The 25,000-nt window shown below is 42.9% G+C and overlaps 1 protein-coding gene across 3 annotated transcripts in view; it reads right to left on the reverse strand.

Annotated features, from left to right (window-relative positions):
- Nucleotides 1-25,000, reverse strand: part of LOC125302471 (semaphorin-3F-like) — a 120,051-nt gene that overhangs the window by 55,511 nt on the left and 39,540 nt on the right. The window contains exons 3-7 of one of the 3 annotated variants that reach the window (XM_048255662.1): nucleotides 12,497-12,657; nucleotides 9,293-9,355; nucleotides 8,829-8,948; nucleotides 4,302-4,394; nucleotides 2,203-2,296 (exon numbers count right to left, since the gene is read on the reverse strand). In XM_048255662.1, the coding sequence (XP_048111619.1) occupies nucleotides 2,203-2,296; nucleotides 4,302-4,394; nucleotides 8,829-8,948; nucleotides 9,293-9,355; nucleotides 12,497-12,657 (531 nt within the window). Of the gene's footprint in view, nucleotides 1-2,202; nucleotides 2,297-4,301; nucleotides 4,395-8,618; nucleotides 8,653-8,828; nucleotides 8,949-9,292; nucleotides 9,356-12,496; nucleotides 12,658-25,000 lie in introns of those variants that run through there. The other 2 variants (XM_048255663.1, XM_048255664.1) reach the window with 2 other exon arrangements.

Here is a 25,000-nt window from a genome sequence, read left to right on the forward strand (position 1 = left end):
AAAATGCTCACTAGTTAACTAGTAAGCGCTCCAATTCTCTCCAGTTTAACCAGTTCATATGTTTCATATCTACTAGTTAACTAGTAATGCTCAGCATGTTCACTAGTTAACTAGCGGACACTGAAATGTGCGCACTAGTTAACTAGTTTAAAAGACTTTCTATATTTTACCAACAACTAGTAAGGTACAAAAATGTCATCGATGACTACTGAATGTCAAAAGTCCCACTGTTAACTTTTATGTATTTGGCCAGCCAGCTGAGCATTTATCTGATATTCCATATCAGGCCAACATGCACATTTTTTTGTCAACCAGTTAACTAGTGACATAAGTTTGTGCCCACTAGTTTAACCCAGTGAGAGCCAGAAATGTCCACTAAGTTAACTAGTAGCCAAAACGCATTCCAAATGGGGCTAGTTGAAGGTTTTGGGCTTCACCAGCCAACTAGTGACAGCCAAAATGTGCGCATGTTTACAGTGAAGGCAAAAACTCCTCACTAGTTAACTAGTTGGAGTAGGTCAATGTCACTAGTTAACTAGTGAACCATAAAATGGCTTACTAGCTAGCCATAGTGATGGTGAAAGCAGGCCTCAATGAAGTTAATCCCTAGTTTGATGCGATCCCTTGTCCAAACCAGTTAACCAGTGAGGTCATAAATGTATACTAGTAAACTAGTTCAAGACCAACCACACTAGTCAACCATTATACAGAATTCACCAGGGAGGCTAAGAATTCTGGAAATTGAGGCTTTCTATTGCCCCTATGTCCAAATAGAACATGATAACCAATCACAATGCAGAATTTCACAAAATCCCACCCACAACATTTGCATGTGGCACACAAGTTAACATGGGCCAAAGGTACTCTAGCTAGTAAACTAGTGGCTTGCGTGACACTTACATGTAAACTAGTGAAGGCAGAACTGTCCACTATTTAACTAGTGAAGACACAAATACCACTAGTTAACTAGTGAGGTTAAAAAGTGTCACTAGTTTACTAGTGTGTACCTCAAAAACACCCACCAGTGAACGGGTGATGGCAATTTCCATTCCCACTAGTTAACTAGTGAGGTGTAAAGTGTCACTAGTTTTACTAGTGCCCCAAAATGCCCACCAGTTAACTATTAGTGAAGGCCATTTCAGCCCCACCAGTTAACTAGTGAGATGCCGTAATGGTCATACTTGTTACCATGTAAAAGGCCAAAAATACCCAATTAGTTTACTAGTGAGGGTGTTGTGGGCCCTACTAGTTAACCAGTGGCATATTTTGGTTCACTAAAGTTGAAGCTAGTTTATTATCTCAAAAAAAGTTCACAAACAAGTTGACCTGCTGTCCACTAGTTAACTAGTGAACAATTTAAGTCTCACTAGTTTGCATGTGTGGCAGTGAAACAGCTTGTTGAAGTTAACTATGCGCACAAGACACTGTTTGTAGACACTTGTAGACAGTTAACTAGTGAAGCTAAAATGGCCTTTTGGCTCCCACTAGTTAACTAGTGTGCATATTTTGTCTCCTCACTAGTTAACCGCTTCACACAAAAATGGCTCACTAGTTAACCATTAGTTGACAAAAATGGCTTACATGACACTTATGCCTGATATCAAGACATCAGAATAAATGCTCAATCGGCTTGCCATACTTTTTATTGTTTACTTGAATGTTATGTTTGTCTGTGGACTTCATTGGTAAAATATGTCTTGTCTCACCGTGGATAGTGAGAAACGTAATTGTCTCAGGTTATCTTGGCATGAAGAATGGACAATAAAGCAGACTTTGATACACAATAATAATGATGATACACTGTCATATATACATACATGCATAGAAGTCGTGTTCAACACACACACACACACACACACACACACAATAGTCATCGCCATACATAATAATAATCTGCCAAGATAGAGCTGGCCGCCTGACAGGGAACAACACACACAATAATACTTATTTTAGTCAGAGTACACGTTAAGACACATCATTACCACAAGGTGGTGCTCTTACTAATCAAAAGCGCAGACATACTCATTCAAAGCACACAATAATACCAATACCAATAATAATAATAATAATAATAATAACAGACACACACACCGGTCAGCTTTGGTACTCACTAATCAAAGCAGACATAAAGTTAATCACGCACAATAATACTTCACACACACACACACACACACACACACACACTCACAAGGTGGTACTCACTAATCAAAGCAGACACGCTATTCAGCTTGGGGTCATAGGAGCACTTCCCTTTCCCAGAATCCTCCTTGCCAGGCTCCAGGTGAAAAATATACTCCTGGACAGATGAACACACACACACAGACACACAAACACACAGACAATTATTACAGTATTATGAGTTAGATTAATATAAGTTATGAGTTGGATTAATATGAGTTAGATTAGTATGAGTTAGATTCATATGAGTTAGATTCATATGAGTATATAAGTTAGATTAACATGATTTGGAGCATTATTGCTGGTATGGGTTCAGTAGGTAGAGAAAAATGAGTTGAGAACATTCAAAGTGTATAAGTTCTCTTAGAAGTAGAGAGAGTTGAAACATATGAGTGAGGTTGTTTGAGTGTATGAGTTTTCTAAGTATGAGTTTTCTAAGAGAGGGTGGAGGGTTTGAGTTGGAGTGTATGAGTGTATGAGAGGAGGTGGAGGGTTTGATGCATTGATCCAGAAATTAAGCATTATAGTAATGAGCCATGACAATGAGCAAAATATAACATACCACACACAATAATAATATCAATAATATCATCATCATCACAGTATGTGGAACGGAAAATGCTGAAAAAAACACAGCCGCGAAACCGCAAACCAATACCACAAATGCAGACAATAATAATAATACTAGCATACACACACACACGCAGACTTGTAGACACGCATAAGCACACGGTCATCAATAAATGTCAAATACGCATGCAGACACAATATACAAACACACACACAATAATAATAATAAATATCAATAACGCTATCAATAACACATTACTAATAATACATAGCACATCAGCTTATTAATAATAGTTTTGCCACACAATTTTATACAAATACTATTACTACACACAATAATAATAAGCTTACACATTAATAATACACACACACACGCATTACACACACACACACACACACACACGTTAGACATACACACACACATTACACACACACACACACATTATACACACATGGCTAATAGCCACACACACACGTAGACATTATTATAAGCAAACACACACACACATTAATAATAATAATACACACAGTTACTATTATTACTACACAGCCATTATATACAAACACACACACACACACACACACACACATATTACACATTACACACGCGACACACACACACACACACACAATAATAATAATAATAATATAAGCACATTATCGCATTACTAATATTAATAACACACGCAGACACACAATAATAATAATAGCCACACACACATTAATACACACGCTATCAATAATAATAATAATAATAATAATAATAATATTATGCTACACACGCATTGTCAATGTTCAATAATACTACGACGCGAGAGACACACACACACACACACACACACACACACACACACACACAATAATAATAACACACACACACACATGCTCACGCTTACTCCAGCACGCATTACCACACACAACACACACACACACACACACACACACACACACACACACACACAACACACACATCACACACACAATAACACACAGACAGAAAAGAGACGGATGGACAAAAGAGTTGCAGAGATGAGTCCTAAAGCTCCCAATTCCTAGGTTGTAGTGTTGATTGTCAAACATGCCCCTCCTCCCACTCCCCAGGCTTGATTGTCACAAACATGCCCCTCCCACTCCCCAGGCTGTAGTGCTGATTGGTCAAACATGCCCCTCCCACTCCCCAGGCTGTAGTGCTGATTGGTCAAACATGCCCCTCCCACTCCCCAGGCTGTAGTGCTGATTGGTCAAACATGCCCCTCCCACTCCCCAGGCTGTAGTGCATATTGGTCAAACATGCCCCTCCCACCCCCCCAGGCTGTAGCATATCAGGCAACATCTCCCAGGCTGTGGTTGCATGTTAAACATGCCCCTCCCACTCCCCAGGCTGTAGTGCATATTGGTCAAACATGCCCCTCCCACTCCCCAGGCTGTAGTGCATATTGGTCAAACATGCCCCTCCCACTCCCCAAGCTGTAGTGCTGATTGGTCAAACATGCCCCTCCCACTCTCCCACCTCCAGTGCTGATTAGTCAAATACGCCCCGCCCACTCTCCCACCTCCAGTGCTGATTGGTCAAACATGTCATTGGTCTCAGCTGCCCGACTGCTCCTCCTCCCTCGCATCTGAGGCTGCAGCAGGTGCCCAATGCTCTAGAGATCAAGTAGACACGCACACGCGCACACACACACACACACACACACACACACACACACACACACACACACAAGCAGAGGTGTCTGTCATATGAGGAGCTCTGGTGCAGGAGAGGTAGCAACAGCTGGAGGTGATACGATAAAACCAACGCAAGGGGATGACTGGACCAAGAAGAGTAGAAGAGAGGAGAGGAGAGGAGAGGAGAAGAGAGGAGAGGAGAAGAGTAGAGAGGAGAAGAGAGGAGAGGATAGGAGAGGAGGAGAGAGAGGAAGGAGAGAGAGGGAGATAGAGGAGAGGAAGGAGGAGAAGAGTAGAGAGGAGGAAGAGGGGAGAAGAGGAGAAGAGCATAGAGAGAGGAGAAAAGATAGAGGATATAGAGGAGAAGAGGAGAGGGAGGAGAGGAGAGAGGAGCAGAGAGGAGGAGGAGAGAGATATATACACCTGCTGAAGAGGAAGAGGGCACACACACACGCGTTACCCTGCTGAAGAGGGCACACGGGCACACACACACACACACACGTTGCTGTTTATTGACTCCACTGGCTCCTTCAGCCGCCTGCACCCACCTCACGTCACGTCACTACTGCTGCCCACACACACGTCACTACTGCTGCTCACTACTGCTGCTCACACACACGTCACTACTGCTGCTCACTACTGCTGCTCACAAAGTGATATATATATGGCTGTTCTGCACCCAGTTACGTACAGTAAGCGCTCTCATAAAGGCATATGGGCACCACTGCACTCTCATAAAGGCATATGGGCATATGGGCACCACTGCACTCCTCCCAGACTGGCACTATTTGATTTCATATCATAGCTATACAATGGCACACAAATATACTTAGCTCTGTCACCAAACGACTATGGTCCCCTTGAATCTCTGTGTCAGTGTATAGAACAAATCAACACCTGGATGTCTCAAAATGTTCTTCAGCTGAACAAAGAAAAAAACTGAAGTAATTATATTTGGTAAAAAGGAGGAAAGACTTTTTACCACCTCAAACATATTGCCAAACTCAGAGGGCTGATGTGAAAACATGACTTAGAAAAGCTCATTCATGCATTTATCTCCAGCAGGGTTGATTACTGCAATGGGCTTTTCACAGGCCTTCCTAAAAAGACTATTAAACAGCTTCAGGTGATACAAAATGCAGCAGCTAGGATTCTAACAAAAACTAAAAGAACTGACCACATTACTCCAATTCTTAAGTTCCTGCACTGGCTTCCAGTAGGTCACAGAATTGACTTTAAAGCACTGCTGCTTAGCAGCCATGGCCTACTGTTTAGCGCTTCGGACTTGTAACCGGAGGGTTGCCGGTTCGAACCCCGACCAGTAGGAATGTCTGAAGTGCCCTTGAGCAAGGCACCTAACCCTTCACTGCTCCCCGAGCGCCGCTGTTGTAGCAGGCAGCTTACTGCGCCGGGATTAGTGTGTGCTTCACCTCATTGTGTGTTCACTGTGTGCTGAGTGTGTTTCACTAATTCACGGATTGGGATAAATGCAGAGACCATATTTCCTCACGGGATCAAAAGAGTATATATATAGGTCCCAGGTGAAAAACCTGTTAGTAAAACCTGCTGTTAGAACTGGTGAAGCTACTTTTAGCTGCTATGCGGCTCAGCTCTGGAACCAACTTTTGGATGACCTCAAAAAGGCCCCAAGTACCCAGTTTTAAATCTAGACTTAAAGGGGTGGTTCAGGATTTTGGACATAGGACCTCATTTCCAAGTTAGCAAGTGTGATATTTATCAGTGGAGACCGTTTTCAACACGTTTCATCCAGTCCTTCTAGTTGCAGAGTTCGCAGGTGCTAGGCTAGCGCTTACCCACTCTACAGTATACCCGAGGCAAATAAATTATAACGCCAGTTTATCGACGTAAATGTCTGTGTTGATAGTTTTATTTCTAACATTATTCTATCTGTGCATTTCAATGATCGCATTACATTTTGAGGGACTAGTTTCTTCGCAGCGGCGGAATTATACTTTCTCCAGTTAGTAGTACTGCGCCGAAAGGTACACAGAAGCGTACTCCAATCAGGATACCTAGTAGTAGCCTAGTAATATCAGTCTGCTGCTGCCATAGCTTATCCGCCTACTACCAACTTCAGGGAACAAAGTATAACTATTGCAATGCGATACAAGGGCAGTTTTATTTATTTATTGGGCAGCCTTGGCTTCTAGCCGGAGGGTTGCCGGTTCGAACCCTGACCAGTAGGAAGCGGCTGAAGTGCCCTTGAGCAAGGCACCTAACCCCTCACTGCTCCCCAAGCACCGCTGTAGTAGGCAGCTCACTGCGTCAGGATTAGTGTGTGCTTCAACTCACCGTGTGCTGAGTGTGTTTCACTAATCCACGTTTAGGGATAAATGCAGGGACCAAATTTCCCTCACGGGATCAAATGAGTATATGGTAACACTTTACTTGACAGGCGAGTTCATAACACATTCATAGCAGCTGTGATAAACTGCACATAAAGCATTCATGACTGTTTCATGAGACATGACTCAACATTCATACCAAACCTTTCATAAATGTTGAAGACAGAACAAATGTGAGCGACCGGGCGGTCAACCCACGTGTTGGATTGTGAGTTAGGTGGAAATGGAGAAAAAGGCACTTGCAGGAGAGGTTGGATGTAGCTTCTGTTCATTCCAATTATTTATTTTTCACCATATTCAAAAATAGCAACACTAATCAACAAAATACTGTTCCCTACCAAAAACAAACAAAAATAGCACAAATAATGCACAGTCCAAAGTATCAGTTCACTTACTCTGCCTCACCACAGGAGAGTCCTTCACTACGCACCCTTTGGGAACTGAGCTACCCCCTTAAATAGCCCCAGCTATTACTCTCAAATGGCCCGTATGGGAATAATTGAGGCACACCATTGAACTAAGGAAACATCAAAATATGGCTCAATAATACATAGCATAAATCAACATAACAATGATATAGAAAACAACAGAAAAGTAATAATAATAATAATACCCCTGCAGAATGTTTAAAATAACCTGTCTAAGCAAGAGAGCGCGGGCTCAAGAATGGGACAGTGACAGAGGTCGGAGCGTCAGGAAGTGCTGTGAGTAGATGTATGCGTTAACCAGAATATGGGCACTATACAGACGATATAACATGGCAAATGGACGACAAGCTATTGGGTACCACACTATGTAATTGTTATTGACAAGAATGAAGTTGGTAATGATGTTGTAATGAGTGAATGAATGAATGAGCCTAAATCGGCAAGTAAACAATTGGTTTGGTTTGCTTAAAGCAATGAAACTGCAAACCGCGGCAAACACCGACACCAACAATAAAACCCCCTGTACATCTCTTGTATAACACAAAGCCCACAGAACATGCAACAACACTTAACACCAACACAAAACATTATATTCAAATGTTTGAAATAATGCGAACAAATGAGTCTCTTTCTCTCGTGTCTGCGCTTGCAGGGCAACGCGAAAGAAGTAGTGAGAACGATAAAGTTCAGTTTCTCACAAACTTGTCAAAATAAAAGTCCAACAATCGCAAAGCAGCATTGTCGTTTTTTTCTCCAGCCTTTGAAAATATTTCATGAATATCTTATGAAGTCTACATAGATTGTCCCTTTACTATACGAGTTGTGAAGTATTCGTAATCACTGAGTTTAACACTGGGAGGTAAACTAGCCTACATTCAGCTGACCTGTATTTGTGTAACCTGGAACGGTTGGACATTTCCCAGTAGCAAAAGATGAGAAATCATCTTCAAAGGTTACATCGTAAAACAAATACATTTTTATGAAACAAAAATTATTTGCTTGACCATGTCCTGTCTTTTTGGCACTGGAGTAACCCATTGACTCAGATGTGACACGATCAGGTAAGAGGTCTGGACCAAAAACGGCAATGCTGCTTTGCGATTGTTGGACTTTTATTTTGACAAGTTGTCGTTGTTCTGTCTTCCACATTCATGAAAGGTTTGGTATGAATGTTGAGTCATATCTCATGAAACAGTCATGAATGCTTTATGTGCAGTTTATGACAGCTGCTATGAATGTGTTATGAACTCACCCGTCAAGTAAAGTGTTACCGAGTATACTTATACTTATTTCTAACACTATTCTATCAACGTGTGTATTTAGTGTGTGTGTTTAGTGTGTGTGTTTTGTGTGTGTGTTTAGTGTGTGTTTTTAGTGTGTGTGTTTAGTGTGTATGTGTAAGGAATACCTCTGGTTTACGGCCTCTGTTGACGTAGGTGCAGACGGGATTGTGTGTGTTTAGTGTGTGTGTGTGTGTGTGTGTGTGTGTGTGTGTGTGTGTTGTTGTGTGTGTGTGTGTGTGTGTGTGTTTATATACCTCTGGTTTGTGGCCTCTGTTGACGTAGGTGCAGATGGGATTGTGTGTGTTTAGTGTGTGTGTGTGTTTGTGTGTATATACCTCTGGTTTACGGCCTCTGTTGACGTAGGTGCAGACGGGATTGTAGGCTCCGGTTCCACAGATGTAGAGGTGCGTCCGGTTCCACGGTTCTATCAATCGGATGAAGTTCCCGCACTCACCCTGAACACAGCACGCAAGCAGAACACTCAAACACACACACACACCTCACACACACACACACACACACACACACACACAACACACACACACACACACAGACACACACACACACAGACACACACACACACACACACACACACACACACACACACCTCATACACACATACACACACTAAAGCACATGTACACACTAACATACACATATACACACACACACACACACTGAAGCACATACACACACACACATACACACACACACACACACACTAAAGCACATATACACACACTAACACACACACACACACACACACGCACGCACACACAGACAGGCAGGTGAGACTCACATTGACGTCCTTCCCGCTGAGGACACACTCCGTCTTCCTCTGCTGGGACACTGGCCAGTGGATCTGGGGACACACAACAGCTTTCACTAAGGGCACACACACACACGCGACGCGCATTACATGACGCGACGACGCACGCGACGACGCACACACACACACACACCACACGCACGCACACACACACGCACGTCCTTTCTGTATTTGTTGTGTAAAAAAACGTATATGATGGCACTGAAGTCTTAAGTTAGTGAATTTGCTAACAGTGTTAGTTGGTAAACAAATAGCACATTTGCGCGCCACGCTGCGTGAGGCTAATGTGCATTCTCTCTGCTGCTAATTTATGCTCAGTAGCCAAGTGCGTAATATTGCAAAAGTTGAAAAAATAAATGTGTTTATTGTAGCCTACATAAAATAAATAGCCTATCATACTGTCAGTTAATTGGCTACAGTGCAGTAAAGAGTTTGGAGAGTAAAGTTATAGGGCAACTTGTTTTATGAAAATAATTTACAAATTAGAACATAAAGACCATGAAGCTTCTATTTCTTGCAGTTGTTAAAACACCCGCTAGATAGTTTAAATACCCACCAACATTCATTTTTGCAGTACAGATTATTTCTGAAAGTTATTTGTCTACTAAGCCTAACCTACTGGCTGATTTATCAAACGAGTGCTTTCTCGTTCGTCCTCCGCAAACTACAGGTGTTTCGGTAGAGAGCCATTGAATAAGCCAGGGGTCCCCAACCTTTCATGTGCCATGGACCGGTATGATTCCCATTTTTTTTTTTTCGGGGGGGGGGGGGGGGGGGTTGATTCGGGGTTTCCATGTTCCATATGTGTTGTGCATGCGCATTACTTGAAAAGAACTAGCTCCAGTTATGTATGAACAGTGAAGGTAACGAACTCTTAAAAATGTGAAAAACGTGAACTTGAAGAAGTAAAAATTTAACAATAGGCCTATCAACTATGAAAATTGAACAACTTGAAGCTACATCTATCAAGTGTGAACATGCTTAACACAATATGGGAACAAAACATGGGAACTAAACGTGCATTACGAATATAATCAGTGGGAGCCTTGTGCTTGTTTCCCTGCAACAAGAAGGTTCCATCTGGGGGTGATGGAAGACAGTGACACCCTCAGTGTGTTTGAAATGTTCAGTCGATTCGCAATTTGGTCTTAGTTGCAGTCATTGCAGAAAACCCGGTCTCGCGCATAGATACGTGGGGAAATGGTAGCAACGTTTTCAGCGCTTTTACGGCTATCTCGGGATATTCTGCTTTGGTTTTGATCCAAAACCCGCCAGAGAGGTTTCCTTATACACACTCTTAAGACCACCGTCATTTGCAATTTCGATCAACTGCTCTTCCTCCCCTGCGCTGACAAGTTAGGACTATTCTGGATATTGACAAATGGGTTGCGGACCCACTAATTGGTTTGCCGTGGATCTTTGGAGGATGGGAAGTAGCCTAACGCTCAAACTCATTTGAAAGCGCAACAAGGTGATCACAGCACCAGCTGCGAGAGAAGGGCCCTGCCTCAGTCTCTCCCAAAACCCCACTACTGTTTGGAACATATCAAATACACCCGGTCCACTTTCGTCGTCCCCACAAACCAAGCTTGGCTTTAAATACAGTGACTTTATCTGCCAGTTTAAAGGTGGCTGGGGACCGCTGGAATAAGCGATGCCAAGCAATTTCTGTAACACTTTTGGTAGATTCAGCAAATATCTCCTCATTTAATTTAAGTTCCTTCGGACAATAGGCCTACGTTCTACTCTACGTGCAGTTGTCCTCCATCTCAGTTGCATCAGTTTTCTAATTTTGAAGGTTCTAAAATATGACTATATGCTTCACTGAATCCTTCTCGTTTTCTTTCATTTGTCCAGCTAACTTTTCCATTGAAACTAGCCATTTATGATGGATTACACAGTCGACATTCTGAAATGTCCTGCACGATCAAGGCCAAATTAAGTTATCATGCAGCCACTGTGTCAGCTGCATGAGTGCTGACGGTGACGGTGCGTTTCTGATGTCAGATTATTATGTAGGCTAGCCTACTAGACTGTTCTCACGTTGCAGCGCTTTACTTATATGAAGTAGCAGAGGGGGATAAATGTTGTCCCCCCCCCCCCCCCCCCCCCCGGCGACGAAAATAATTTAGCAGAGGGGAGGATATCAAGACCAGAGGGGGGAAATCCCCCCCCCATCCCCCCCTACAAATCGCACCCTGTATATAGACTTTATTATTGCACTGTTGGACTTACTCATTTGCACTATCACCATGACCACTATTACCATTGCACTATCACCATGACACTCACTCACACAAAGCACCTTACCTTACCTTACAATGCACAGAGAATCACAGGCTCAGTTCCTACCTCAGTCATTGCAAGCGCCTCTACATTGATTAATCACCACTATGTGGATACTGTTTTTAGAATTGATTTAGATTAAGTGTTAGTTAGTATAATTTGTATTTTAGTATATTTAGTATATTCTTTATCTTCTACTGTCCTTATTTCTTAGTTGTGTTTTTATAGTATATACTTTTAATTACTTTTTCTGCTGTTAGTGAATGTGTGTGTGTTGTCTGTATGCTAATGAGACCTTAAATTTCCCCTGGGGATCAATAAAGTATCTATCTATCTATCTATCTATCTATCTATCTATCTATCTATCTACACACACAGATAGCAACTTTCACTAACTCACGCACGCACGCACACACACACACAACAGCTTTCACTAACTCACACACGCACGCACGCACACACACACAACAGCTTTCACTAACGGCCCACACACATGCACGCACGCATGCACACACACACACACACACACACAGACAACAACTTTCACTAACGGCACAAACACACACACACGCGCACACACACACACACACACACACACACACACACACACACACACACACACTAATGGCACACACACACGCACGCACACACACACACAACTTTCACTAACTCACGCACGCAAACACACACACACACAACAACTTTCACTAACTCACGCACGCGGACACACACACACACACACACATTCACTTACTATGCGGGGCTCGTGGTTGATGTCGTGGAGGTCCAGTGACAGGAAGTAGTCCTTGCTGCCCACATACATGCGGTCATAGTCCTTTCTCTCTCACACACACACACACACACACACACACACACACATTCACTTACGATGCGGGGCTCGCGGTTGATGTCGCGGAGGTCCAGTGACAGGAAGTAGTCCTTGCTGCCCACATACATGCGGTCATAGTCCTCGTCCATCCTCAGGATGCGGAACGCCGTCGTGTTCAACAAGTACGAGAAATGGTGGCTGGTTCCAGTGGAGTGTAGCTCTGCACACACACAAACACACACACACACACACACACACAAACACACACACAGGCACACACACACACACACACACATTTTTGTGGATTATTGTGATGAATAATTTTGAATAAATGTTTCTTATTTGACAGACAAATACCTACAAAAACTGTAACAGGAAGCGATCATAACAGCACTACTGCAGATTCATAACAGCAGATTCATAACAGCACTACTGCAGATTCATAACAACAGATTCATAACAGCAGATTCATAACTGCAGATTCACCACAGCAGATTCATAACAGCAGATTCATAACTGCAAATTCATAACTGCAGATTCATAACAGCACTACTGCAGATTCACCACAGCAGATTCATAACAGCAGATTCACCACAGCAGATTCATACCAGCAGTGCACATCTGTGCGTGTGTGTGTGTGTGTCTGTCTCGGCAGGTGGTAAATCTGCAACATCTGTGTGTGCGTGTGTGTCTGTCTCGGCAGGTAAGTGCACATCCAGCGCGTGTGTGTGTGTGTGTCTGTCTCGGCGGGTAAGTGCACATCTGTGCGTGTGTGTGTGTGTGTCTGTCTCGGCGGGTAAGTGCACATCTGTGCGTGTGTGTGTGTGTGTGTCTGTCTCGGCGGGTAAGTGCACATCTGTGCGTGTGTGTGTCTCGGCGGGTGAGTGCACAACTGTGTGTGTTATACTCAAATTTGTGTGTGTGTTAAAATAGGCGTGTGTGTGTGTGTTCAAATAGGTAGGTGTCTGTGTGCGTGTGTGTCTGTGTGAGTGTGTGTGTGTGTTCAAATGGATATATGTGTTTTTACATGTGCTTCTGAGTTATTAGTGTTGGACGTCCTACAAGCAGAGTCAAAGAAAGCTCTTGTACATTCACAGACATGCGTGCACGAACACACACACACACACAACATGAAGAATGTTTCATTAGCACAAAGCAACACACACACACACACACACACACACACACACACACACACACACACACACATGACATGAACATGACTGTTTCATTAGCAGAGATTAGAAAGTACATGTTATATGCCCAGAAAGCAGCATGCTATAATCTGATAACGTGAGAGAGTGTGCTAACAGCCAACAGCATATAATAAATGACACAGTTGACCCTAACTTGACCTTACTAATATTCAAACCCCTTCAACTAAATTAATATTCAAACTGCTTCAATGATATTAATTAACAGTGTTGGGCACTAGCGTTGCTATAGCTATAATTCTCAGTAGCTTGGCGGTAACGTCAGTATTTCTTGAATCAAGTAACTTTTCAGCAGCTTAACTCTTTTATTGGTCAAGTAGCGTGGTAACGACCTCAGACGCTAGTTTTATTTATTTTTATATGGCTTAACACAGTGGAGATGCAGTTTGTAGTCTAGAAAATAAATTACAACACAGGCAAGATTGTTCGGAACACACTGTCTACGCCCTCGAATTCCATGTGACTTTGAACTCTTTTGACTTTTGACTTTTGATAGTGAGCATTGTTTTACATCAGTGGTCCCCAAAGTACAGCCCATGACCTCATTTTGGGAGGCCTCCAAAACATGTCCGTGGTATATAGCATCGGGCCCGCACAGGAGTATGACACCTGTTACAACCCCCTGTGCCCCCTTCAGGCCTGGCATGGCCATTGCATTTAGCCCAATTAGCTAATCACACACACCTGGTAAAGGTGTGTGGGTATTTAAGGGGCTGGTAAAGGTGTGTGGGTATTTAAGGGGTTGGTAAAGGTGTGTGGGTATTTAAGGGGCTGGTAAAGGTGTGTGGGTATTTAAGGGGTTTGTAAAGGTGTGTGGGTATTTAAGGGGTTGGTAAAGGGGTATTTAAGGGGTTGGTAAAGGTGTGTGGGTATTTAAGGGGTTGGTCTCTCTCTTGATTTGGGCACTTTTCTGTTGCACCTTTGGGTTAGCGCTCTTCCACTGGTACCTTCTTTCTAGCTTGGAACATCATACTGACTTTGGCACACACACACACACACACACACATGAACACACTAGCATACACACACACACATGAACACACTAGCATACACACACACATCCGCATGAAAACTTGCATACACACACACACACACACACACACACACATGAACACACTAGCATACACACACACACACACATGAACACTTGCATACACACACACACACATGAATACACTAGCATACACACACACACATGAACACACTAGCATACACACCCACACCCACATGAACACTTGTATATACACACACACATATGAACACACTAGCATACACACACACACACCCACCCACATGAACATGGGGCAGCCATGGCCTACTGGTTAGCACTTCGGACTTGTAACCGGAGGGTTGCCGGTTCGAACCCCGACCAGTAGGCACGGCTGAAGTGCCTACTTTGAGCTTTGAGCAAGGCACCTAACCCCTAACTGCTCCCCGAGCGCCGTTGTAGCAGGCAGCTCACTGCGCTGGGATTAGTGTGTGCTTCACCTCACTGTGTGTACACTGTGTGCTGAGTGTGTTTCACTAATTCACGGATTGGGATAAATGCAGAGATCAAAAGAGTATATATACTTATACTTACTTATACACACTAGCATACACACACACTTGCATACATGCTTTTACTTTCTCCTAGACATCTTTTGGTAATGGTTATTTATTGCTTTTGGTTATTTTAAATAAATACTTTATTGATTAAAGTTATCTCTGTTATCCCGGCTCCCTCTTTATGTTGTGGCTTAGAGCCGGGTCGTAACAACACACACACACACACGGGTCGTAACACACACACACACACACACACACGAGTCGTAACAACAACGTAAAACTAGAACCTCCCTAATTTCCCCCATTCATTCTCTTTGGTGAGAACAGTACACATGTAATGCTTTTTCTGTCCACTGGTAGTTGTTTTGGCGCTGTGTTTAGTTTGCCATTAAAAACGGAATGAAATGTAGGCCTATCTGCAAACAAGGTATTCTAACCAGGTGAGTGAAAGTTAGAATGGTGGTCATTTCAGATGGGTTTTTTTCAGCACTTCATAAAATAGATAGATAGATAGATAGATAGATACTTTATTGATCCCCAGGGAAAATTCAAGGTTATACTTCATAGTTATAGCTTGTTCACAACTTCAGTTCAAAGTTCACAAATTTTGAATAAAATATACTTTTAGGAATAGAATTTAGAATGCTAAAGTGTTTTATTATTATTATCTTATTTGATCTATTTCCATGTTCCACATTTTATGTTGATATAGCATGATGGCAATATAAAATAAACACAGCGAACAATAGTATTAGATTGCAATAGCCTATGATTAAATATGTGATTAACTAAATATAGATCTTGCACACACACACACACACACAAACACACACACACATACCACACACACACACACACATACCACACACACACACACACCACACACACACATACCACACACACACACACACACACACATACCACACACACACACACCACACGCCACACACACACACCACACACCACACACACCACACACACACACCACACACGCCACACACACACACACACACACACACCACACACACACCCCAGTGCTACTGAAGCTTCCTCTTTGTCCTGGCAGCCAGTATAGTGTAAGCCGTGCACTGCTGGGGTATTTATAAGACACATGAAGCCTCTCCACACAGGCAAGCCGGTGTGTGTGTGTGTGTAAGTGTGTGAGATTATGATGATGTCAATGTGTATTCAGGTTGGTGTGTGTGTGTGTGTGTGTGTGTGTATGAAATCTTTCAGCACAGGCAAGCATGTGTGTGTATCAGCTGTGAGTGAGTGTGAGGGAGAGATGTGTCATTATTACCATCCCTGACACACACACACTCACACACACACACACACACACACACACACACACACACTTAGCAGTTTCGGCTACTTCACTATGCCAAGGGAGGTGAAGACTTGAAAACTCATTCAATAAACCAGTATTTTAAAACTCTCTCCCTCTGTCTCTCTCTCTCCCTCTGTCTCTTCACCTCTCCTCTCTAATCTGGGATTACCCCCTGGGTCAGGAAACCACAGAGAGAGAGAGAGAGAGAGAGAGAGAGAGAGAGAGAAGGATAGAGAGAGAAGGATAGAGAGAGGAGAGAGAGAGGATGTTGTATTTATGGAGACACACGGATGGCATGGCGACTTGGCAGAGTCTGCTGTGCTCCACAGGAAGTTTACAACCAAGCAGAAGTGGGTGACCCTACGACCTCACACAGAGAAACCCGAGGATTCTGGGAAACTGGCATCAGGTGTCACAGGCCCAGAGAGAAGAGAGAGAGAGGGGGGGAGAGAGAGAGAAGTAAAGAAAGAGAGGGAGAGAAGGAGAGAAAGACTAAAACCAACCTCAGCGTGGTTTGTCCCCCTAAAACCAACCTCAGCGTGGTTTGTCCCTCTGTCCACCTAAAACCAACCTCAGCGTGGTTTGTCCCTCTAAAACCAACCTCAGCGTGGTTTGTCCCCCTAAAACCAACCTCAGCGTGGTTTGTACCCCTAAAACCAACCTCAGCGTGGTTTGTCCCTCTGTACCCCCTAAAAACCAACCTCAAGCGTGGTTTGTCCTCTGTCCCCCTAAAACCAACCTCAAGCGTGGTTTGTCCCCCTAAAACCAACCTCAGGCGTGGTTTGTCCTCTCTGTACCCCTAAAACCAACCTCGGCGTGGTTTGTCCTCTGTCCCCTAAAACCAACCTCAGGCGTGGTTTGTCCCCTAAAACCAACCTCAAGCGTGGTTTGTCCTCTGTCCCCTAAACCAACCTCAGGCGTGGTTTTGCCCTAAAACCAACCTCGGCGTGGTTTGTCCCTCTGTCCACCTAAAACCAACCTCAGCGTGGTTTGTACCCCTAAAACCAACCTCAGCGTGGTTTGTACCCCTAAAACCAACCTCAGCGTGGTTTGTCCCTCTGTCCACCTAAAACCAACCTCAGCGTGGTTTGTCCCTCTGTCCACCTAAAACCAACCTCAGCGTGGTTTGTCCCTCTGTCCCCCTAAAACCAACCTCAGCATGGTTTGTCCCCCTAAAACCAACCTCAGTGTGGTTTGTCCCCCTAAAACCGACCTCAGTGTGGTTTTTCCCTGCCTCAGGATGGGTTAGTGGTTTGTCCCTGACCTCAGGATGGGTTAGTGGTTTATCCCTTCAAACGCCAAACAGCTCTTTGGATCTATTGATCATCCTCTCCTCATCTGCTCCATTAGAACTCAGATCAATACCAGCTAACAGCGCCAACACAGGCTGTGTGTGTGTGATCAATACCAGCTAACAGCGCAAACACAGGCTGTGTGTGTGTGTGTGATCAATACCAGCTAACAAGCGCCAACTTTACAGGCTGTGTGTATTGTGTATTTATTGATGATATTGTTGTGTGTGTGATCAATACCAGCTAACAGCACCAACTTGGGCTGTGTGTTATTGATTGTATTGTATTGTGTGTGATTAATACCAGCTAACGGCGCCAACCACAGGCTGTGTGTGTGTGTGATCAATACCAGATAACAGCACCAACACAGGCTGTGTGTCGTGTGAAAAATGATGATTATTATTATTGATGTGTGATCAATAACCAGCCGCCGGCGCCAACACGGGCTGTTAATGATGACGTATTATGATTATTGATTATTGGTATGATCAATACCAGCTAACAGCGCCAACTTACAGGCTGTGGTATGATTATTGATATTGTATTGTGTGATCAATACCAGCTAACAGCGCCAACACAGGCTGTGTATTGATGATATTGATGACCATATTATTGTGATCAATACCAACTAACTAACGCCAGCACGAGTAACTATTATTGTTATTATTGTCATCGATCAATACCAGCTAGCGGAGTGCCAACACGGGCTGTGTTGTTATTGTGTTATTGATCAATGCCAGATAACAGCACCAACACAGGGGCTGTATGTGTGATGATGATGATGATATTGTGTGTGTGATCAATACCGAAAGCTAACAGCGCCAGCACAGGCTGTTATTATTGTGTGTATTGTATTGTGTATTGATCAATACCAGCTAACAGCGCCAACACAGGCTACGTATTATTGTGTGCGATCAATCAATACCAGCTAACTTAAGCGCCAACACGGGCTGTGTGTGTGATTGTGTGTGTTATGTATTGACGGTATTGATCAATACCAAATAATAAAAGCGCCAGCACTGGAGGCTGTGTGTGTAATAATGATCAATACCAACTAACAGCGCCAACACAGGCTTTGTGATGTGTGTGTGTGTGTGTATATGATCAATACCCTTCTGCTTTACCAACTTGGGCTGTGTGTGTGTGTGTGTGTGTGTGTGATTAATGCCAGCTAACAGCGCCAGCACAGGCTGGCGTATTGTATTGTGTGATCAATAACAGATAACACCACCAACTGGGCTGTATTATTGTGAATATTGATGTGTGTGTGTGTGTGCTATTATTATTATTGTTATTATTGTGTGTGTGATCGGTGCTAGCTTCTGGCACCGAAAGCACGGAGCTGTGTGTGTTGTTATTATTGATGCAATATTATGTGTGTGTGATCAATACCAGCTTCTTAAGCGCCCTTACAGGCTGCTGTGTGTGTGTGATCAATACCAGCTAACAGCACCAACACGGGCACAGCTATTATTGGTATTGATGATATTGTGTGTGTGATTAATACCAGCTAACAAGCGCCAACACAGGCTGTTATTGTGTGTGTGTGATCAATACCAGATAGCAAGCACCAACACGGGCTGCAGTATTATTGACGAAATATTAGTGATTAATACCAGCTAACAAGCGCCAACACAGGCGTATTGTGATAGTATTGATGATATATTATTATGATCAATACCAGCTAACAGCGCCAGCACGGGCTGTATTATTGTGAAATATGTGTGTTATTGTGATCAATACCAGATAACAGCACCAGCACGGGCTGTGTGTATTATTATTGTGTTATTGTGTGTGATCAATACCAGCTAACAGCGCCAGCACAAGGCTGGTTATTATTGTGTGTATTATGTGTGTGTGTGTGTGATCAATACCAGCTAACAAGCGCCAGCACAGGCTGTGTAGTATTGATGATGATATTATTATTATTAGTGATCAATGCACCAGCCTAACCTTAATGCCAACACAGGCTGTATTATTATTATTATTGATATTGTGTGTGATCAATACCCAGCTAACTAGCGCCAACACAGGCTGTGTGTGTGTGTGATCAATACCAGCTAACGGTGCCAGCACAGGCTGTTATTATTATTATTGTGATCGATCAATACCCAGATAACAGCACCAACACAGGCTGCAGTGGTGATGACAATGATGATGATAGTATTGTGATCAATACCAGCTAACAGCGCCAACACGGGCTATTATTGTTGATATTATTATTATTATTAGTATTGTGATCAATACCAGCTAACAGCGCCAGCACGGGCTGTGTGTGACAATGCGATCAATACCAGCTAACAAGCGCCAACACTGGCTGTGTGTTATTGATGATGATATTATTATTGTATTATTGATCAATACCAGATAACAGCTTCCAACACGGGCTGCCGATATATTGATATGAATTATTGTGTGTGATCAATACCAGCTAACAAGCGCCAACACAGGCACTGCAATGATGACATTTTATTATTGATCAATACCAGATAACAGCACCAGCACGGGCTTACAGGCTGATGATGACAGTGTTATTATTATTATTATTGTGATCAATACCAATAACAACGCCAACACAGGATGATGATGATATTATTGATATTATTGTGTATTATTGTGTGATCAATACCAGCTAGCCAAGCGCCAACACAGGCGGGCTGATAAAATGATGATGTTATTGTTATTGTGTGATCAATACCAGCTAACAAAAAAACAGCGCCAGCACAGGCTGTTGATGATATTGATGATGAATGTGATTCAATACCAGCTAACAGCAGCGCCAGCACAGATATGAAACATTGTGTTTGTGATATTATTGATCAATACCAGCTTCTGATCAGCAACACAGGCTGTGTGCACCAAACAGGCTGTATTATTGTGTGTGTGTGATTAATACCAGCTAACAGCTTTACCAAAACACAGGCTGTGATGATGATATTATTATTGTGATTCAATACCAGCTAACAGCGCCAGCACGGGCTATTGTTGATGATATATTGTGTGTGATCAATGCCAGATAACAGCACCAACTGAGCTGTATTAGTATTGACGGTATTATTATTATTGATCAATACCAGCTAACAAGCGCCTTTACAGGCTGTGTGTGTGTGTGTGTGTGTGTGTGTGTGATCAATACCAACTAACAAGCGCCAACTTACTGGCTGTGTGTTATTGATGATAATGATATGTGTGTGTGATCAATACCAACTAACAAGCGCCAGCACAGGCTGTTATTATGTGTGTGATCAATACCAGCTAACGGCGCCAGCACGGGCTGTGTGTGTGTGTGTGTATGTGTGATCAATACCAGCTAACAGTGCCAACTGGGCTGTGTTATCCGGCGAAAATTGATATTATTATTATTGTGATCAATACCAGCTAACAGCACCAACACAGGGGCTGTGTGCGATCAATACCACTGGCGTAGCACAGGCTGTGTGTGTGTGTGTGTATTGTGTATTGTGTGATCAATACCAACTATGGCGCCAGCACAGGCTTTGTGTGTGTGTGTGTGATTAATACTCAGCCATGCTGCGGCCAGCTTGGGGCTGTGTGTTATTGGTATTATTATTATTGTGATCAATACCAACTAACAGCACCAACACAGGCTGTGTGTGCAGTGGCCGTATTATTATTGTGATTAATACCAGCTAACAGGTGCCAGCACAGGCTGTGTGTGGCCGTTGTATTATGACGTATTTGTGATCAATACCAGATAACAGCACCAACACCAGGCTGTTATTGATGATTAATGATACCATGATATTATTATTGATTGATATTGTGTGTGTGTGTGTTGTGATCAATACCAGATAGCAGCGCCAGCACAGGCTGTGTTGATAATGATGATGATGTGACCGGTATTGTGTGTGTGATCAATGCCACCAATAGCGTAGCACAGGCACAGTATTATTTATGTGATCAATGCCAGCTAACAGTGCCAACTGACAGGCTGTTATTATTGTATTGGACCATTATTATTGGTAATGGTCAATACCAGCTAACAGCACCAACACCGGGCTGTGTGTAATGTGTGTGTATTAATGCCTGCCAGCTAACAGCGCCAACACAGGCTGTGGTGTGACGTGTGTGTGATCAATACCGAATAGTGACACCGCACAGGCTTGTATTGTGTGTGTGGTGATTAATACCAGCTAACAGCGCCAGCACAGGCTGTGTGTTATTGTGTGTGATCAATACCAGCTAACGAAAGCTGCCAACACAGGCATGTGTGTGTGTGATCAATGATAACAGCACCAACTTACGGGCCTGTGTGATATTATTGATCAATACCAGCTAACAAGCACCAACAGGCTGAACGTTATTATTGTGTATTATTGATCAATACCAGCTAACAGCGCCAACACGGGCTATTAATATTGATGCTCAATACAAGCTAACAGAAACGCACAGGCTGTTATTGTTATTATTGTTGATCAATACCAGATCAATAACGAGATGCACCAACACAGGCTGGCTGGTATTGTGTGTGTGATACGATTGTGTGTGTGTGTGTGATCAATACCAGCTTAACGCCAACACAGGCTATTGATGAAATGATGATTATTGTGTGTGTGTGTGATCAATACCAGATAACGCAGCACCAACACAGGCTGTGTATTATTATTTGTGTATTGATGATACCATTGGCGTAACACAGGCTGTGTGATCAAGATCAATACCAGCTAACGAAAACCAACTTACAGGCTGTGTGTGTGTATTATTGTGTGTGTGTATTATTATTGTGATCAATACCAGCTAACAGCACCAAACTGGGCTATTATTGATGTGTGTGTATTCGATGATATTATTGTGTGTGATCAATACCAACTAACGAAAGCCAACACAGGCTGATATTGATGATGATATTATTAGCAGTCAATACCAGATAACAGAAAGCCAGCACAGGCTCTGATGATTGTGTTTGACGGCGTATTGATTGTGTATAGTGTGATCAATACCGGCCGGCTAACTTCCAACTTTGGGCTGTGTATTGTGTGATATTATTGATGATGTGATTAATACCAATGCTGGCGCTAACACAGGCACAGTATTATTGATATTATTATTATTGTGATCAATACCAGATAACTGCACCAACACAGGCTGTATTGACCATTATTATTATTGTGATCAATACCAGCTAACAGCGCCAACACCGGGCTGTGTGTGTGTGACGATGACGGTATTATTGGTGTGTGTGTGATCAATACCAGCTAACAAGCACCAACTTTACAGGCTGGGCTGTGGCCGTGATGATGATATTGTGTGTGTGATCAATACCAGCTAACAGCGCCAGCACAGGCTGTGTGTGTCTTCAATAATGATAGTAGTATTAGTGATCAATACTTTCAACTAACAGCGTAACGGGCTGTGTGTGTGTGGTAGTGATCAATACCAGCTAACAGTGCCAACTTCTGGGCTGTGTATTATTATTGTATTGTGATCAATACCAGCTAACGCGCAACACAGGCTGTGTGTGTGTGTGTGTGTGTGTGTGTGTGATCAATACCAGCTAACAGCGCCAACACAGGCTGTGTGTGTGTGCGATCAATACCAGCTAACAAGCCAGCCTGGGCTGTGGTATTGGTATTATTATTGTGTGTGTGTGATCAACAACTAACAAGCGGCGCCAACACAGGCTGTGTGTTATTGATAATGATCAATACCAGCTAACGGTACCAACTTACAGGCTGTGATGATGATATTGATATTGTGTGTGTGTGTGATCAATACCAGCCTAACAGCACCAACACAGGCTGTGTGTGTCGATATTGTGTGTGTGTGATTAATACCAGCTAACAAAGCCAACACGGGCTGTGTTATTGTTGACAGTATTATTATTAGTGTGTGATCAATACCAGATAACAGCACCAACACAGGCTGTGATGATGATGATATTGTGTGTGTTATTATTGATGATGATGATATTATTATTATTATTATTATTATTATTGATCAATGCACCGAAAGCTAACGCGCCTTACAGGCTGTGTGTGTGTGTGTGTGTGGTATTGTGTGTGATCAATACCAGCTAACAGCGCCAACACGGAAGCTGTGTGTGTGTGTCGTGTGATCAATACCAGCTAACAGTGCCAACACAGGCTGTGTGTGTGTGTGTGTGTGTATTATTATTGTGTGTGTTGGTATTAACGATCAATACCAGCTAACAGCAGCGCAACTTCCACCAGGCTATTATTATTGATATTATTATTGTGTTAATACCAGCTAACAGCCAGCACAGGCTGTTGATGATGATGATAATGATGTGTGATCAATACCAGATAACAGCACCAACACAGGCTGTGTGTGTGTGTGTGTGTGATTAATACCAGCTAACAGCGCCAACACGAGGCTATTATTATTGTGTGTGTGTGTGTGTGTGTGTGATCAGTACCAGATAACAGCACCAACACGGGCTTTGTGTGTCAATGAAGAAATGATGATAATGATGATGATATTGTGATCAATACCAGCTAACAAGAAAGCGTAACACAGGCTGTGATGATGATGATGATGATGATGATATTCTGACGTATTTATTATTGTTATTGTTATTATTGTGATCAATACACCGGCTAACGGCGCCAGCACAGGCTGTATTATTATTCGCGATCAATGCCAGCTAACGAAGCGCCAACACAGGCTTTGTATTGACGATATTGATTATTAAATGTGTGTGTGTGTGATCAATACCAACTAACAGCGTAACACAGGCTGTGTGTGTGTTTGTGATCAATACCAGCTAACAGCGCCAACTTACAGGCTATTATTATTGTGTGGTAGTGATCAATACCAGCTAACAGCAGCACCAACTGGGCTATTGATATTGATGATATTGATGATATTGATATTGATTAATACCAGCTAACAGCACCAACACGGGCACAGTGATGATGATATTATTGTGTGTGTGTGATCAATACCGACCAACAGCACCAACACAGGCTGTGTGTGTGTGTGTTATTGATATTATTGATGATGATATTGATGATATTATTGTGTGTGTGTGTGATCAATACCAGCTAACAGAAACGTAGCACAGGCTGTGTGTGTGATGATATTGATATTATTGTTATTATTGTGTGATCAATACCAGCTAACAGGCGCCAACACAGGCTTTATTGATAAACAGTGTGTGTGATCAATGCCAGCCTTAGTGCCAACACAGGCTGGTAT

This window comes from Alosa alosa, chromosome 10 (genome assembly GCF_017589495.1).
Source record: "Alosa alosa isolate M-15738 ecotype Scorff River chromosome 10, AALO_Geno_1.1, whole genome shotgun sequence".
Lineage (NCBI taxonomy): Eukaryota > Metazoa > Chordata > Actinopteri > Clupeiformes > Clupeidae > Alosa > Alosa alosa.